The sequence below is a fragment of the Vipera ursinii genome, assembly GCF_947247035.1.
Source record: "Vipera ursinii genome assembly, chromosome: 2".
Classification (NCBI taxonomy): Eukaryota; Metazoa; Chordata; class Lepidosauria; order Squamata; family Viperidae; genus Vipera; species Vipera ursinii.
In genome coordinates, this window is record NC_139513.1 from 24,152,140 (window position 1) to 24,171,367 (window position 19,228).

Below are 19,228 nucleotides of genomic sequence, written 5' to 3' on the forward strand. Positions count from 1 at the left end.
TCAGCCTGGGCCAGAGAGCTCGAAGAGCCAGGTTTTCAGGTCCCGGCGGAATGAACGGAGGTCGGGGGCAGTCCTCCGCTCCACTGGCAGTTAATTGGTAAAAGGAAACCAGCCCTCCAAAGAACACAATGGCTGGACGCCATCAAAGCTGACACCTACCAGAGCATGGAAAAACTCGAAGAAGTGCAAAATCGGAAGATGTGGAGTGACTTGGTCCATAGAATTGACGAGCATTGGACTCAGCTGGATGGATAACCTCATCATCAGAAAACTAATGGATCCCATTAGCTTTGATTGCCTATTGTTCTCTCTCACCCACACAAACAACTGTTACCCAGAGACACAAGAATACACACATGCTCTGATCCAGAAGTGAGAGGAAGGAAAGGATGAGCTGGGAAATGAAGGGAAGGGAAGCAGAGGGAAGAACAACATTTGATGGAGTTCAGAGGAGGGTGTTCTGGAACGTAGGCAAATGCATTAGCCATTGTCCAGATAGTATAAACTCCACAGAATGGTTTTAAACAAAATATTTATTGATCAGGAATTCTAAGCAGTAATTCGCGTTTGCTGTAGATACATCTGTCACATGTTTCATATTCTGTCCATTCTCATAGGGTAAAAAGAAATAATTACCCCATATAGCGAAGCATGGTTGAGGATATCAGCCGAGGCATTCATTCATTCATGTATTTATTTATTTATTTAATTTATATGCCGCCCTTCTCCCTGAGGACTCAGGGCGGCTCACAACAATAAAAATTAAAAAACATAGGATGAAAAGTTTTAAAAAAGAAACAATAAATACAATAATTACGTGACAATTTAAAAACCCTGATAAAAACCTAATTAAAAAACGTAGTCAGTCCAGATCCGCTTGTTGGAACAACCAAGTCTTCAGGTCACGGCAGAAGGACCAAAGGTCAGGGTCATCCGCAGCTCCGGGGGTAATTCGTTCCAGAGGGTCAGCGCGCCCACAGAGAAGGCTCTCCCCCTGGGGGTCGCCAGCCGGCATTGCCTGGCCGATGGCACCCTGAGTAAGCCGACTCTGTGGGAGTGAACCGGGCGATGGGATGTTGAAAATGGCAGCAGGTGGTCTCACAAGTACCCTGGGCCTAAGCCATGCAGGGCTTTAAAGGTTATTAGCAGCACCTTGAATCGCACCCGGAGGGCAACCGGAAGCCAATGCAGCTCGCACAGGAGTGGTGTAACGTGGGAGTACCGAGATACTCCCATGAGCACCCACGCGGCCGCATTTTGCGCCAGTTGAAGCCTCCGGGTGCTCTTCAAGGGCAGCCCCATGTAAAGAGCATTGCAGTAGTCCAGGCGAGAGGTGACGAGGGCATGAGTAACCATGCATAGGGCATCTCGGTCCAAAAAGGGGCACAACTGGTGCATGAGGCTTGATTAGACAAAGGCTTTTTTACAACCTTGGCATGTAGCCAGGAAATCCTGTAATAAACTTTGAAGTCCCTTCCAATGACTAGATAAGACATAGAACTGACCAACAACTAAACTACATTTCCCAGAGGCCATCTCTTAAGGAGCCGGCATTTAACCCTTTAAATGCTAAATGCTCTAACAGCACAGAGAGAACAACTGTGATAGTTGTACTTATGAGGACCAGTCCTAGGATTCTTGTTCCAGGGCAGTTTCAATCTAAGTTCTTAATCTTCTTTTATTTGTGGCTAAGTCTGGATGGTAGTTTAAGCACTGCAATACTTTGCTTATGGAAGTTCTGAATTATTACATAGTCCTGGGCCAAAATATCAGGGTGGCCATTCGGTCTTACTTATAAACGAACATCTGCAAATGTCTGTCTTTTAACAATGGTTTTAGATTCATCTGAGTTTCTGGTTTGCAAAACTGAAATTTCCAATTGGTTGTTTAAAAGTGATTATCAGCAACTTTGTTGAAGATTTTATCTCTTGGTTTAACAACCTGAAATAACGGAGACCTTCAACTGGGTGATTTTAATATCTCAGTTAAATCATCATGTTATGCTAAAAAAGCATTCTCTTTGCATGATAAGAGACCCCCTTCTTACTGTTAAGCTAACACCTTGGATGTGATCTGGGATCAGATGTGTCTGTGGTCTTTAATAATAATTTCACAAGCAATCAGGCTGCTATATTATTACTTTTACTCATCAATGTAACCCCTGCGATTTTTCAAAAACATTAAACCAGGCCCATTTCAAAGAAGTCTATGACATTACTTGTAGTAATCTCTGTGGCACTATAATTGAAATTTAGCCAGAGGCTAAATATTCCAGCAGACGAAAAAATATCTCGAGTAGAAATTTCTCTCGCTAGTTAAATCTGGAGTTGCACAAAGTTATATTCAAGTTTGGAAACTGGAAAGAGATTACTGGAAACACTCTTTTGAATGTTAAGTGGGACTGTTACCAAGATACAATGAATACTGCATTTTTCTTAGAGCAGGCAAACAATATTACTTTCAAAATGTAAAAACTTTAGACCTGCTTTTACACACAGCAGCTCAGGACTGTCCTTTTTTTTATATACTCTTCTAACAATTCAGGTAATTACTTTGTGCCAAGTATTTAGTTGATTTAAGCTTTCTGATGTTTCTGAATTAAGTAGTTCAAGCTACAGTGTACAAAATAATCTTTATTGTCATTTTTTACTGCGTGCGCAATGGCACACATCAAAAATGAAATTTAGTTGCCTGCTCTAAAACATACTATATACAACATATGTAATATAGACCCACCCCCCTACAAATACATAAAAATAAATTATTAAATACTGTCTATCCTGAATATATAACGGAATGACGAAGCCTGAGAGTTCACAAGGTTAATGCTGTATGGAATGAAACTATGGCTGAATCTAGATGTTCTGCTACAAAAATGTACATTTTCTCCCACTTTAGCCGAAGTGGTAGATGCTGTTGAGAAAATCTTTGTTCCTTTTGCTTGCGCCAGTGCCTCTTCTGTTTTCATCTACAGCACAGGTAGTCCTCGACTTAACAACAGTTCAATGACTGTTCAAAATTACAAACGGCCCTGAGAAAAGTGACATAACGACCGTTTTTCACACCGACCGTTGCAGCAACCCCATGGTCACGTGATAATTCATATGCTTGGCAACAGACTCGTATTTCTGACGGCTGCAGTGTCCTGAGGCCACGCGACCTTCTGACAAGCAAAGTAAATGGGGAAGCCAGATTCATTTAACAACCGTGTTCCTAACTTAACAACCGCAGGGATTCACTTAACAACTGTGGCAAGAAAAGTCGTAAAATGGGGTAAAACTCACCTAACAACTGCCTCACTTAACAACAGAAAATCTGGGCTCAACTGTGCTCGTAATTTGAGGGCTACCTGTACGGTGTTCCCACTCAACTTTTCTATTAATGATCTTTAGAACCTGTTTCTATCAGATTTTTATCTGAGATATTCTACGAAGTCTTCACATATCATTAACAACTTCCTGGTGGCCCAGGGCAAAGCAGCTCTCCTTCGCTAGATTTTTCTCCCCCCCACCCCCCCGACACCTTGAACCACCAAATATCACTGCCAAACCCTTCTGCTGTGGGAAAGCAAGTGCTGAGACAGGGAAAAATCGTCTTGTCTCCCTTTTATCTTCATTCTAATACAAATATTGCAGGATCTGTATCCAAAAGATATCCTAACAGTTGAATTAGAGTTTAGAAGCCTAGGATATCCTAGAACCGTGGTGGCGAACCTAGGTGGCACGCAAAGCCCTCTCTGTAGGCACGCACGCCATGGCCCCAGTCCTAGGCCTCCAGCTGGCTTTTATAAAACTTTTTCACTTTAGGCCTCCGCTGCCGTGTGCAAAAAAAAAAAAATTCAATCAATCAATCAATTTGAACTTCTCGTAGGAAAAAAAGATCTCATGAAGTTGGAATTGATTGAACTTTTTAGTCCCACCCAGTCTGCCGTTACCACTGCAGCCATGCCCACGCAATGAGCCACGCCCACCCAATGGGCCACACCCACCCGGCACCCGACGATACATAGGTGGGGTTTGGGTTGCAGTTTGGGCACTCGGTCTCTAAAAGGTTCGCCATCACTGTCCTAGAAGGAACAGGACACCCAGTAACAATTTAAAACTTTATTTAAGCAATGATCAAAAAGAGAACAGAAGAATACAATATGGAAAATACAGCACTGATGGATTCCTGGATTGGAGATAAAGCGATTGCTCTGCAAGACTTTGACCATTAATTACTTTTTATAAATGGAGTTGTGATTTATCTACAGCTGTTCACTTACAGAAGAAATTCTGCAACTGTGAACTGATCAAACATTCTGATTATGTAAAACAAGCAATAATCTGTCAGCAACAAAATGATTGATAGGCTCAGTACACTGGTAGGATCCCAGGAATCGTGCATGTGGGAAGGTACAGTGAGGAAATGCTTCTGCTTGTAATACAGGTAGTCCTCGACTTACAGCCATTCGTTTAGTGACCATTTGAAGTTGCAGAGGCACTGAAAAGTTACTTTTGACCATTTTTCCACACAACCCTTGCAGCAGCCCCATGGTCATGTGATCAAAATTTGGACGCTTGGCAACTGGAATGCATTTATGATAGGTTGCGGTGTCCCAAGGTCACGTGATTCCCCTTTTGCGAACTTTTGACAAGCAAAGTCAAAGGGGAAAGCCAGACTCACTTAACAACCGTGATACAAACTTAACAACTGAAAGTGATTCACTTAGCAACTAATGCAAGAAAGATCGTAAAATGGGGCAAAACCCATTTAACAACTGCCTCGCTGAGCGACAGCCATTTTGGGCTCAGCTGTGATCGTAAGTCAAGGGCTACTTGTAAATCATTTGTCTCTACCGCAGAACCACAAAGCTTCCACCCACCCTGGCTTCTCTGATATCGTTCCTTAACTTAGTGCCGTACAAATATTCTGGCCAACCAAGACCATCCTCTGGCTTTTACCCTAAATACAATCTTCCCATGCATATCTTTGTATACGTTGATTTCATTCTTCCCAGCTTCCGAACGGAAGGTCACATTGCTCCCTCCGCATGAAACCTGCAACACGGCATTGTTCTGCACAGCTTGCGGCTCCTTGGGAAATTCCTCTATTGTCTTATTTAGGCACTGCCGCAGCTCCTCTGATCCTTCGCGGGAAGCCAGCTGTTGGTAGACATTCAAGAGGCTGCCAAGGCTGAGTGGTAAAGGTTGGCGCCCCAGCCTTGCCACATAGACTTGTGAATTGGCTTCTCTGACCCGGTAATGCGTTTGGCCATCCACCCAGAACACCTCGATATAGTTTTCTCCTTTTCCAGACACGAACTCCTTCCTTGTTCCGTTACACTCGAGGATCATCTTGGCATTTTCCTGTAGAATCTGTGGCTCCAACGTGAATTCCTTGATCGCTTTATCGAAGCAATTATCCATGGCTTCGCAAAACGGTTCGGATTTCTTGGCTTCCAGCAGGATGGGCACAGTGAGATTTTTAGGGACTGCTTCTGTGTTATCTCCTTTAGTATGGACAACACTGGGGGGCACGTTGTTCCCAAATGGATACATTGCACCCAGCCCATTTACCTTCGATAATAAAAAAGATGAAATTAAGAAAAAACCCAAAACAACCAGGAGGAAAGCCAAGGTGAGACTTTTGATGGGAGGCAGAGTTATTGTGTACTTGTGAGAGGAGCAGAACACGTTATTTTTGATGCCACTCTTTATCTTACGCCATAACACTGTGGCATAATCGTAACACTGATTTTTGTAACGGAGCCCCCAGAGTTTCTTCAGGTAGGAAGATCTACAAACCAGTTTGAGCTCATTACCTTCTTCATCAAGCAGAAAAAGCTTAGGGAGATCGTTCTCCTCTTTCATAGTGGCAAGAGCTGTCAAGGAAAAAAAAAGTTTGGAATTAGGGACTCCTAAGCCACAAACAGCACCAAACTTACTGCCCAAACTGCCACAGTACTGCCAAAGCCTCTAAATCAGAGGTCTTCAAACTCGGCCCTTTTATGACTCATGGACTTCAACTCCCAGAATTCCTCAGCCAGGCACACAGGCTGAGGAATTCTGGGAGTTGAAGTCCGTGAGTCATAAAAGGGCCGAGTTTGAAGACCCCTGCTCTAAATGGTTTTCTTTGAACTTTAAACAGGTAAAAATTTTGGTAAGATTGCCCATTCTCACCAGGTCAAGCTGCCCATTGTCTGAAAAGGTGACGGACTCCTGCCTCTTTAGTTTATCCCATTACCAAACACAAATTCGAAAATAGCTTGGTCAATTGCTATATAGGCAGTCCTTGATTATGACCACAGTGGGAACTTTCATCACTAATGGATGCAGTCATTAAATAAGTTGGGCTCAATTTTATGATCCACTTTGCCTTTGGTCGTCAAGTGAATCAGCATAGTCATTAAATGAATCCCCATTGTCATTAAGCGAATCCAGCTTTCCCCACTGACTTTGCTTGCCTGAGAAGGTCACAAATGGCAATAACATGACTTAAAGACATCGCAGCTATCATAAATACATGCTGGTTGCCAAGTGCCCAAATTTTGACCATGGGGACACTGTGAAAGTCAAAAGTGTGAGGACCTGTTATCACATTTTTTAACACCGTATGTTTGTTAAATGAGTGGTCATAAGTCAAGGATGACCTGCATATATAATATATATTTCCCAGAAGCTATATTTACATTTTTAATTATTTTGGCCTCCCAAAACTACAAAAGGCTATCTAGTGACAACACAATTTGTCACTTCTATGATTTCATTGTGGCCATTCTCCCATGTTTACCTGCATTGATTAAACATTTAATTAATAATAATAATAATAATAATAATAATAATAATAATAATAATAATAATAATAATAATAATAATAATAATAATTTTATTTATATACCGCCCTTCTCCCAAAGGACTCAGGGCGGTGATGATACCCTTTAGTGCTATTATGCTTGCCACTTCCCAGCAATACATGCTCCTCATGCAAGCTATTGCAGGAAAGATACTGGTAGTTCTCACTTAATGACCACAGTCAATATCAGCAATTCCATCTCCAAGCAACTTGATTGTAAATTGAACAATTATGTGACTGCGATTTATATTAACAGTTCCAGTTGTGGTCATTAAATCATATATGGTGGTTAAATGTGAAGCCACATGACTCTGACTTGTGACATTCTGCAAGCTTCCCCATTGACTTTGCTTGCTTGGAATCCAAAAATGAAGGTTGCAAATGGCAATCAAGTGACCATGGATCAGTGTGACTGTTGTAATTATGTGCCTGTTGCCAAACACCCAAATTGCAGTCACGTGACTGCAGAGACATTGCAATGGTCACAGGTTTGAGGGCCATCGTAAGTCCCACTTGTTCAGTGCTGTTTTAAGTTCAAACGCAAGAACCACCTGTATAGCCAGAAAAAGTTATTGAAGTTGTGAAATTTCATAGGTCACTACAAAAATGCCAGCAACAGAAACAGGAATACCATTCAAAACCACAAGAACACACCATCTGCAGCCACTGGTATTAAGAGAGGGGCAGACAGAGAGGACAATGGAGTGTTGGCACAGCATTGTTTCCAAGGATATGAAACAATTTCTCCAAATTCTTTCCCAAATATGAAAGGTGTAGGGTAGGCCATACATGGGGTGGGGAGAGGAAGGCACTGCTCTAATGCTACTAGGGATCACTTACAGCCCAGTAAACTGCCATTAAAGAAGATTTCTAAGGTTATACTTTGCTTGCCACAATGTAAAAAAGATGTTGAGACTCTAGGAACAGTGCAGAGAACAACAACAAGGACAATTAGGGGACTGGAAGCTAAAACATGAAGAACAGTTAAAGGAATTGGGTATGTCTAGTCTAATGAAAAAGACTATGGGGTGACATGATAGTAGTGTTCCAATATCTAAGGGGCTACCACAAAGAAGAGAGGGTCAACCTATTCTCTGAAGGCAGGACAAGAAGCAACGGATGGAAATTAATCAAGGAGAGAAGCAACCTAGAACTAAAGAGAAATTTCATGACAGAACAATTAATCAGTGGAACGGCTCACCTCCAGAACTTGATTAATTTCCATCCATTACTTTAAGAAGAGATTGGACAACCACTTGTCTGAAATGGGATCTCCTGCTTAAGCATGAAGTAGAAGACCTCCAAGGTCCCTTCCAACTGTTATTTTGTCAATCAGAATAGTTCGAGCCATGGTATTCCCTGTGACACTCTATAGAGGCTAAAGCTGGACTTTTACGAGGCAGAATAGGAAGCATATGGATGCCTTTGAACTTTATGTTGGAGAAGACTCCTGGATAACCAGGAAAACCAACCAATGGATCATCCAACAATCATCCCAGAGTTCTCATTTGAGACACAAATGACCAGGCTCAAGTTATCCTCTTTGGACACATGATGTGAAGACTCAACCCTCTAGAAAAACCTCCAATGCTGGGAAAGCGGAAGGAAAGCCAAGAGGAAGACCAGCAACAAGACATGCACGCTTACTTAACAGTGGCAATGAGTGTACAGTTGGGAGAACCAGTCAGGAGGGGCAAAGCATCAAGGAGAAAATCTATGTGACTGCTAGGAGCAGATGACTTAATGATACATAAATCAGTCAAAACTTGCAACAGTAATTGCAACAGAGAGGGACCTCGGAGTCTTAGTAGACAATCACTTCAATATGAGCCAGCAGTGTGCTGTAGCTGCCAAAAAAGCCAACACAGTGCTAGGCTGCATTAACAGAGGGATAGAATCAAGATCAAGTGAAGTACTAATACCACTTTACAATGCTTTGGTAAGGCCACACCTGGAATACTGCATCCAGTTTTGGTCACCATGATGTAAAAAAGATGTCAAGACTCTAGAAAGGGTACAGAGAAGAGCAACAAAGATGATTGGGGGACTGGAGGCTAAAACATATAGGGAAAGGTTGCTGGAATTGGGTATGTGTAGTTTAATGAAGAGAAGGGTGAGGGGTGACATGATAGCCGTGTTCCAGTATCTCAGGGGCTGCCACAAAGAAGAGGGAGTCAAGCTGTTCTCCAAAGCGCCTGAGAGCAGGACAAGAAGCAACGGATGAAAACTAGTCAAGGAGAGAAGCAACCTAGAACTAAGGAGAAACTTCCTGATAGTTAGAACAATTAACCAGTGGAACAACCTGCCTCCAGAGGTGGTGAATGCTCCAACACTGGAGGTTTTTAAGAAGAGACTGGACAGCCATTTGCCTGAAATGGTATAGGGTTTCCTGCCTGAGCAGGGGGTTGGACTAGATGACCTCCAAGGTCCCTTCCAACTTTATATTATTATTATTATTATTATTATTATTATTATTATTATTATTATTATTATTATTATTATTATTATTATTATTATTATTAAATCTGCAAATCACCAGGGTAGTTTTCAATTTTGATGAGCAAAGGGAAGGAACCAATAAAAACTCACCTTTCACCTCCATGTTGCAGAACAGCCTTCCCTAACCTGGCCACCTCTCGCTGCCTTGAATGACTTGGCCAAGATAATGGCAAAAACGGGACCAAATCTGCAACCCTCAGTCTTTGCTCTCTACGTCCACAGAGATTCGGAATAAAAGGAGGATAAGTCTCCTCCTCTTGAGAATCAGGCAGCTGATTGGTAGACCATTTCCCAAACCTCACCAGAATGAGGAAACGGAAAACGAAACTGATCCAAAACTCTCCAAAACACACACCACCCCTTGTTATCAGCCAAAAGAAGATTAAGCAAAAAAAAAAAAAAAAGGAAACATCTTCCTGCTGGCTGAAAATCTGCTTGTGAAATCTCTTACAAAGAAGAAATGCCGCAGTGATTTCTTGCGTTTCTTGGGGAACCGAGCTCAGGCATGTGTGAATGCAGCCCCTGCCTCCCATTTTTCTTGAGCAGTTCCCCCGATGAGCGTTCCCATCTAAAGTTGGGCAAAATAATAATAATAATAATACATCCCGTGTTAATACATTCAGAAATTTGGGTCGTCTGCTAAAGGTCGTGCGTATCCACGGGGGCTCATCGACGCCATTTTACTAGGAATAGATACGAACATTAGGAACTCGACGAAACCAAATCCTAAAAACACCGATTTCGCCTGGAGAAAGGACGGCGCCTCTCTCTAGCCCAGGGGTAGGCAACCTCGGCTCTTTTATGACTCGTGGACTTCAACTCCCAGAATTCCTGAGCCAGCATAGCTCAGCATAGCTGGCTCAGGAATTCTGGGAGTTGAAGTCCACGAGTCATAAAAGAGCCGAGGTTGCCGACCCCTGCTCTAGCCAAATGAAATGGGGGAGGGAGAGTAAATTGCGCTGCTTCCATGAACTTTGGGAGGGAAACGATTGCCTTCCGCCTCTTTATTCGACTCTTCTTCGACAGGGACCCGATTTCCCCCCTGCTGTAGCTGATGGAACCGCTCACATCCAGAGTAACACAGCCGCAGGCTAGGGAGTGAAGCTGGCGGGAAAGCGAAGTAAATAAATAAATAATAAATAAATAAACAAACCTTTATTGTCAAAGTACAACGTGTGTACATTGAGATTAGCTGAGCCTCCCCCCCTGCTCTCTCCCCCCAACACACAGTGACAACAAACCCTCCATCCCACCACACTATGTAGTAATAATAATAATAATAATAATAATAATAATAATAATAATAATAATAATAATAATAATAATAATAATATAAAGTTGGAAGGGACCTTGGAGGTCATCTAGTCCAACCCCCTGCTCAGGCAGGAAACCCTATACCATTTCAGGCAAATGGCAGGCAAATGTGAACCAACTACACCACACACCGGCCTCCCAAGTCAATTCTGCATAAGATTATGTCCCATTCAAAAGCCTAACAGCCCACGGATAAAAGCTATTTTTCAGCCTGTTGGTACGGCTGGCTATATTCCTATATCTCCTACCGGATGGTAGGAGAGTAAAGAGATACCGTCCAGGGTGTGAGTCACCCCTGAGAATCTTCCTCACTCTTCCAAGGCAACGAGCCCTGGCGATGTCATCCAGTGGTGTCAGGGAACAGACCCACAATGTCTTGTGCTGTGCTCACTACCCTCTGTAATACTTTCCTGTCCGCGGCTGTCAGACCAGCATACCAAACCACGATACCCTACGAGAGGACGCTCTCTATAGTAGACCGGTAAAAGAGGGTCATTAGCTGTTGTTCTACCCTGTTCTTCCGCAAGACCCTAAGAAAGTGAAGCCTCTGTTGGGCCTTTCTAGCCACCTGAGTTGTGTTAACTAAGTTGTGTTAACTAAGTTCTGTTAAGTAAGGAGGAAAGCGAAGCAGAATTGAGCCTGTCATCCTATCTGTCAAGACAAGCAATGCGAAAGAAGGAGTTACCAGACCGCACCCCCAACAGCACCCACCGGGTGCCCTTTTCGGCTTCTCCTCGGGCTTTTCTTCGACGGAACACTTTCCGAAGCGACGCGCGGCCGACTCGAGGCAGAACGCTTCGGACGCAGAACTTGGTCCGGCCAATGGCCAGGAGCCGGATCTGGAACCCCTTCCCGGGGTTTAAAATCCGAGGCGCCTTTCAGGTCCGGCGCCTAGGGGTGGGCGAGATGGCTTCGAAAGCTGGGGGATTATAGTGACGCTTCTCGCCACTTTTACAAAACAGGCTTGTTTCTTTCAATAAAGGAGAATATTTGTAGTTTAGGGTTGAAATGAGTGCTGTTTGAGCTTGGTTGTTTTCTTGCAGATGTTTCATTACCCAAACTAGGTAATAATCAGTAATTTTCTTTGGTTAAATTTCTAAGCCCTCTCAAGCCTATCTCAGTGAAGGTATAGGCAATGATAATCCCAAATACATCAAGATGAAATTTTAAACAATATTAGCCTCCCAACTAGTGACTCCGAGCCACCTACAACAAATAAGCAATTTCTGCTCCCCCCCTCTTTTCTTTAGGATTACATCAAACCCACCACCAGAATTCAACATCAGTATTGTTCACAGTTGAAATCTGATCAAGGGAGCATTTCCCCCAAATTAAGCACTAGAATTAATGGTGCTACCGTATGTATGTGAGCTAGCATGGCTGAAAACTGAGCACATTCAGTAACTAAGAATGCTCCCTGAATGTTGGAGAATGGAAAAGCAGAAGAGGTAGATGAGAATGGAGAATCCTGCTGCAACCCACAATGGGAACACAGCTGTCATTCCAGCAAGCAATTCTTTTGTGTCATCTCTTGAGGAAAAGTTTTGTAACTCCTAGAAAGGCAGTTTTCCCCAGTGTGTTGCAATGAGAGCAGGAGCAATTCAATTTGCCTTCGAGTTTGGAGGAGGTGGACATCATGAAAAGTACAATCATTCCTGAAGACTAAAACCTGAAGATAACCTGAGAGCCCATATGTCCATCAACTTTTATCAAATATTATATTTCCAAACCAGGCAGATTTTCCAGCTATTCTGTCTGACATGGGAAAAATATTCAGATGGAACCTCAAACTCAGAACTGGCAGTTTTATTAAATCAACAGGGACTGGATATTTGGTTTTTGGGACTGGTTTTTAGGCCAGCCCTACTGGAACTAAATCTTTGGAAAGAATGAAGATCATTCCGCCGGGGCCTGAAGACCTGGCTCTTTGAGCTCTCGGGCCCAGGCTGAGGAGACATTCATTTTAATTGGGGTTTTTAATAGTACAGGGTTGATTTAATATTTTTTAAATTGGGTTTTAACTTTTGTATGGTTGATTTTTAACTCCTTGTAAACCGCCCTGAGTCCTCAGGGAAAGGGTGGTATATAAATGCAATAAAATAAATAAATAAATAAATAAATAAATAAATAAATAAATAAATGTTTGCTTTGATCCAGCTGCCACTCTTCCGATAGAACACAGACAGCAATAGATGTGGTGTGTGTTGCCTTTTCTTTCCTATTTGGATTGGGAAAAATATTGTTGGGAAAGGGGGCCTTTTAAAGAGTTTGGACCAATACCTCTGAAAGAAAACTTTTCCAAATCAGTGGCAGCAATATTATTTATACCATCAATGTCATTCCATTGTGTTTAATGTCAAAGTACATTCACGGAACTATCCATAAGCTGGAACCATCACCTCTGACAGCATACATTTAATCCAGTATTCATTTAGAGCATATTTTTCAACAGCGGGCTGCTCTTCACAAGACTATACCAAATAAAGCAATCTGGGGATGTGGCAAAAAAGAGCTATCATATGGTACTACCACAGAATTGTCACTCACCACCAGAGTTCAACATCAATATTGTTTCACAGTTGAAATCTGATCAAGGAAGGATTTCCCCAAAATTAACACTACAATTAACCAATGGTGCTGTGTATGTGAGCTAGCATTGGCTGACATGGGGACGGAATGAAAGGCAGTTCTGAATTTTTCATTTGGCTCATATCTGACCAATTTTCCAGATGTTAAAAAATGTTTTTGTGCCACTTGAGGAAAAGAAAAGATTCTTACATAGCATTTTTAAAGCCATTTCTCAGAAGAGGAAACAGTTTAGGCCTCCTTCAGAACAAACATTCAGAAAGCTGAGGATTATTAACTACGTATAATGCAGGCAAGATGTCCTGACAGCAAGAGGCTTCCTTTAAGCAACTTGTTAATGTTTCTCAACCTCAGAAACAGTAGGATGCATGGATTTCAACTCTTACACTGGGAGAATTCTAGGAGCTGAAATCAACATATTTAAAAGGTGCTGAAGTTCAGAAACAGTGAGCTAGAGCTAGACGAAGGCTAACTGTATCTTAGGATAAACCACATTTTGATTCAGGAGAGAAGTATTCTCTGTAAGCCAGCTGAAAACAGAGTTGTTAAACAGGTTCTAGGAACATCAGCATTTATATTTATACAGGTCAAATATCACAGCTGTTTCTGTTGCACAGTATACATGTTAAAGTCAGATCAATAAAAGGGGGCTGAGATGGTAATTGGACTCTAAGGGTAAAAAACAATCTCACTGAAGTTAGTTTCATCTCCAAGCTGATCGATTTCTTTGTTGAACTGAGTAAAGATGCTCATTTCTTGTTCAATAGCTTGGATTCGATCCTCAAGAGAAGACATGGTGTTCTGGACCTGTTCCACAAGATTCTTTAACATATCCTGGTTGGTTAACACCATACGCAGAGCTTCTTGATTCTTCAGAATAGCATCTACGTAAAACAAGACATAGAAGTGTGATCATTCTAAGAAGTCACTTGAAGGAAAAGAAATATTCCACACCTTTGGTTACTCAGCCTATTACTGCCACGGTCCCTACAATGCTAGGGAGCCAAGATTTTTTTTTGTTTAATCCAGAAAGGTTCTAACTTATTTCAAACATCACACCTGCTCATACAATCTTGTGTAAATTATATATAAGAGCTGTGGTGGTGCAGTGATTAGAATGATGTAAAAAAGTAAAGGTAAAGGTTCCCCCGCACATGCGTGCTAGTCGTTTCCAACTCTAGGGGCCGGTGCTCATCTCCGTTTCAAAGCCGAAGAGCCAGCGCTTGTCCGAGGACGTCTCCGTGGTCATGTGACCGGCATGACTAGACACCAAAGGCGCACGGAACGCTGTTACCTTCCCACCGTAGTGGTCCCTATTTTTCTACTTGCATTTTTACGTGCTTTCGAACTGCTAGGTTGGCAGAAGCTGGGACGAGTAACAGGCGCTCACTCTGCTATGCGGCACTTGGGATTCGACCCGCCAAACTGCTGACCATCTGATCGACAAGCTCAGCGTCCTAACCCACTGAGCCACCGCGTCCTTAGAATGATGTAATGCAGGCTATTTCTGCTTACTTCCAGCAATTCGATTCTCACTGGCTCAAAGTCGACTCAGCCTTCTCAGGTCAGTAAAATGAGGACCCAGATTACTAGGGCAATATGCTGACTCTGTAACCACTTAGAGAGGGCTGTAAAGCACTATGGAGAAGTATTTAAGTCTAAGTGCTATTGCTGTTATATATTAAAAATTGTATATTGATTACATATATTGTGTAGATTGTATGCTCATACAATCTTTGTATAATCACTCTGTACAATCACTCAAAGCTTTATGTTTTCTAGGAAAAGCACAGGTCCCAACTCTGATGCTTCCTTCCAATGCATTGGATTACCATTATCCCAGGTGAGACTAGGAGACTGAGAAAGAGTCAGGATGGACACAGGTCAGACCTCCAACTTATTGTTCAGTGGCATCTTGTCACTTACCCCGCATGGCTTCTGGGTACCACTGGCAACTGCTTGGCTGCGTATCAGGGGTAGCTTTCACTGGTGATGTTTCCAAGTAGAGGGAAGGCAGCAGATGTAGCTGGCTTTGTTGGGCCACCTTGTTCAATGCTTCTTGATTGTTACTGCCTTTAGCAAACAGTTTAAAAAGACATTTGTTCTCATTTTATTTATTTATTTATTTTATTTATTTAGTTATATTTATATACCGCCCTATTCCCTGAGGACTCAGGGCGGTTTACAGGGAATTAAAAATCCAAAATACAAAAATTAAAAACCAGTTTTACTGGAACCAGTTTTCTTTTACCAAGTTTTAGCATAATATTACTAATTACCATTTGCCAGCTGGAAATTCAACTGTGGATTTTCTTAATGGGAAACTTGATTCATGGTCTTTCTGAATCACAGCTGAGGACAACCATTTCTGAGCTTATCATGGGCTTTGTTTTGGATAAGCTCAGGCTGAATGTGTTTAGCTTTACTGTATACACCCGGGAAATATCAGGATATGCTTAACTCTGGCTAACTCAATTAGGTCAGCTTTCTAGGCTCATTCAACCTATGGAAGTCATTAATAACACAGTTAGAGTTATCCATTTTCATTTTTGTGTCCTGCATCACAAAAATGAGATGGGATAATTTCTACTTCAGAGTGTTGTGTGAACACAGCCATAAAACACTTTGCTGCCAGGGTTTCTTTCCCCATCCTGTCTTTGCAGGTATAAGATTAAAATAACAGTGGCACAATTTCAGGGTTTAAAGCTAAATAGGCAGAATATAAACAAATCAGGAGCGCATCCAGTTGAGGAAGACCAATACTGTATACAAACAGGCAAGTTGAGAATCAGCATTTACAAAATAACTTCACCCTACTCTCCCCAATGATAAAACCTGTCCCTCAGATCATTTGCTCATGTGCAGAGTTCCTCCCTCACTACAAAGCCACCCCAAATGGCCCTTACCTATCTACAAATAAACCATACCCAGTTCCTAAAATACTTCCTCCTCCCCTGCTCCTATTATAAATCTATTTTCTAGAAGTAAAGCTTTAAGTCCTATTTCATTCGTTTCACCGCAAATGACGATCTCCCTTTTATCCATTTTTTTTTAAAAAAAAACAGCTCTTGGACATCTCTCTCACCCAATTCTACCCGCAAATCTTCTTTCAAAGTCATTGCGCTTTCCACCTCCTCCACTCGCCGCCCTTCCATCCTCCTAACGCAGAGAGATCCGACCAGCAACCAGCCTCGCTTACAGCTCGAACATTTATTTATACACCACTCAGGTGCATTCATTCTATTGCGGCTACCTGTGGGTTCCACTCAGGTCCGATTTGATTGTAACCAATCAGCTTCCAGCAACCTTCCCCCCGCCCAACATTCTGAGAAACTCAGTTTCAACTCCGGGCTGAGTACCCTGGCTTTCTTCTTGTTTATTAGTCGATTATACAGAGACGCGAAGCGTTAGGAAATGATACGCTTACTTACTCAGGGGTCGGGAAGAGAAATAATGTTGAGGGATTTTAAAAAGTAAAGCATTTATCACGGTCTACTCTAGGCTTTCCTGGAACTAGACAAAAAAAGGGAAACACTCAGGAATAACGCCTTTCCGACTAACCACTTTTTACTAAAAGGCATAAACTCTTGATTTTTTTTTGTTCATCGACTAACGTGGCGTGTTTAACACGATGATGTTTGAAAACAAGGAAAAGTAGACGCGATTATTTTCACTTCAATCTCTTCTCAGTCCACCATCTTTCTACTTAGGCTACAGTACTATCACGCAGGAAAAGTCCTTAGCCTAACTCTTAGCCTAACTCTTCATCTTTGTGAAGGAATAGTTCAACGATGCCTTGAGCATTATCTTTTCAGCAGGTGAAGCCTTTTACCAGTCTGGAGATAAAAACAAGTAATAAAAACAAGTCAGATTTGGATACATCAGCTTTTCTCAACCTGGAACTCTCAAGGAGGTTGTGTCAATGATAATTCCAAAGTTAAGACCACATTTTTGGGATTAGAGATCCATCTGGAAGGCATGAGGTAAAAATACTGAGTTAAGGCAAAGTAACTAAAAGAAAATTATTAAACCACTGATACCTTTAACTCCAATTGTAGTTTCTTTCTTTATTGTGGTCCACAGGCTTCAACAATAGTTAATATCAGAGTATAATTAAGTTATTTTTATACAAGTCTTTTAACTGAATTCCAATTCCAGATGGTGAAATTATTATTTTGTGATGTCTTTGTGATGTCTCTGCCGCAGGTATGCACAGTTATGTCTATTTTATCTGATGTGAATTTTGAAGTTCCAGATTCATCAATCTCTTGCAGTGAATTCTGCAGTTCACATATGTTTGTTATATTATTGTTTCAGCCTCATGTTAGAAGGTGGGGAATACAGTGACTATTAGGAACTGCTGGATAAACCAAAGAATATTCCAACCAAGTGGATAGGATTGATTAGCAGGTTCACACAACATACCTGACTAAAATGGAATTGGATAGCTCAAGATGTTGTAGAAACCCACTCGCTGCCTTAGCATGATATATCAGGCCATTATTATATGATTGGTTGGGGAATTCTTGTTATTTGAATACAATTATATTTTGTTTATAATTCAAATAAAGGTTTAAGGGAATTGTGTCAATGTAGTATCAGACTTTGGGTTGGGCAAAATACAGGGTTTTTTTTTAAAGGTAAATCTTCAGGATAAGAAGCTTTAATTTCCATTTTACAGATGGGGAACTGAGGCTAAAAGACAGTTAAACAATAATCATCTGGTGATTTTGCTGTTGAAGTGGGATTTGAACTTAAATCACTTGGGTGCAAAAATAAATTCCAACTTTCTACTTTTATCTGGTGATAGCAGTTTTCTCCAAATGAGTGCTGTATGTTTAAAACCAAACATATTTACAAAATAAATGTGAGTTCCACAGACTTTAATGACAAATAAGCATCAGTAGAGCTGCAGCTGAAATTTCTTTGCAATCCCATGCAAAATTCATCAATTTTAAGTTGACTTTTGAGCCCTCTAAAATATTATTCTGTGTTCGAAATTAGAGAGGCAGGAACATTTATAAATTGATATTTGTAGCAACAGTTCTTATGCATGATTCCACTGCTCTCAATAAAATCCATCCATCCATTCATTCATTCCATTTCTTTAACCACCCATCTCAGTCAATGACTCTGGGTGGCTTACAGTTCAAAAAAATATATTACAATCAAAATACTAAAAACATTTTAAAACAAAAAACAATAGAAACATCCAAAATAAATACATATAGCAGCCAAGACACTTGGCCAATTAGCAATAGGCCCTTAAGACATTTGGTGCCCCAGGCTCAGGAACATAGCCAGGATTTTAGGGCCTAAGAAAGGCTAACAGGGTTGGGGCCATTTTAATCTCCGAAGGGAAGATGCTCCATAGAACAGGGGCCACTGAAGAAAAACTCCATATTCTAGTCCCCATCAGCTGTCGCTCTTTGGCTGACAGGATCTGTTGCATGCTGCTCAACCTGGTTCAATAGGTAGAGACTCTTGGGAAAAGATGATACCTCAGGTACCCCAGTACAAGCCATTATAGACCTTTAAAGCTAATTACTGCAACGTGAATCCAGAAACACCGGCAACCAATGCAGCTCATGCAAAAGTGGTGTAATATGTGCTACATATCTGGCATCATTCACTACCCATACAGGCGTATTCTGCACCAATTAAAAGTTTGAGTGATCTTCAGGAGCCGCCTCATATAGTGTGTGTTACAGTAGTCTAAACAGAGGTTATAAGGACATGAGTTACTGTGAGCAGGGCCTCCTGGTCCAGGTATGGGCACAGTGGTGCACCATCTGAAGGTGTACAATGGCCTTGTTAGTCACAGCTGCCGCTTGTTCTTTGAACAGGTGCCATGAATCCATAAAAAAAGGTAAAGGTTCCCCTGCACATGCGTGCTAGTTGTTTCCAACTCTAGGGGCTGGTGCTCATCTCCGTTTCAAAGCCGAAGAGCCAGCGCTTGTCTGAGGACGTCTCCGTGGTCATGTGGCCAGCATGA

The 19,228-nt window shown here is 41.7% G+C and overlaps 1 protein-coding gene across 1 annotated transcript; it reads right to left on the reverse strand.

Moving 5' to 3' along the window:
- Positions 1-3,855: 3,855 nt before the first annotated feature.
- On the reverse strand, positions 3,856-9,551 carry LOC310636329 (uncharacterized protein). The gene is made up of 2 exons (XM_083356074.1): positions 9,424-9,551; positions 3,856-5,863 (listed from the first exon to the last, which is right to left on the reverse strand). The coding sequence occupies exons 1-2, from the start codon at positions 9,434-9,436 to the stop codon at positions 4,893-4,895; spliced, it is 984 nt and encodes a 327-aa protein (XP_083212200.1). The 5' UTR covers positions 9,437-9,551; the 3' UTR covers positions 3,856-4,892.
- Between the last annotated feature and the right edge of the window lie 9,677 nt (positions 9,552-19,228).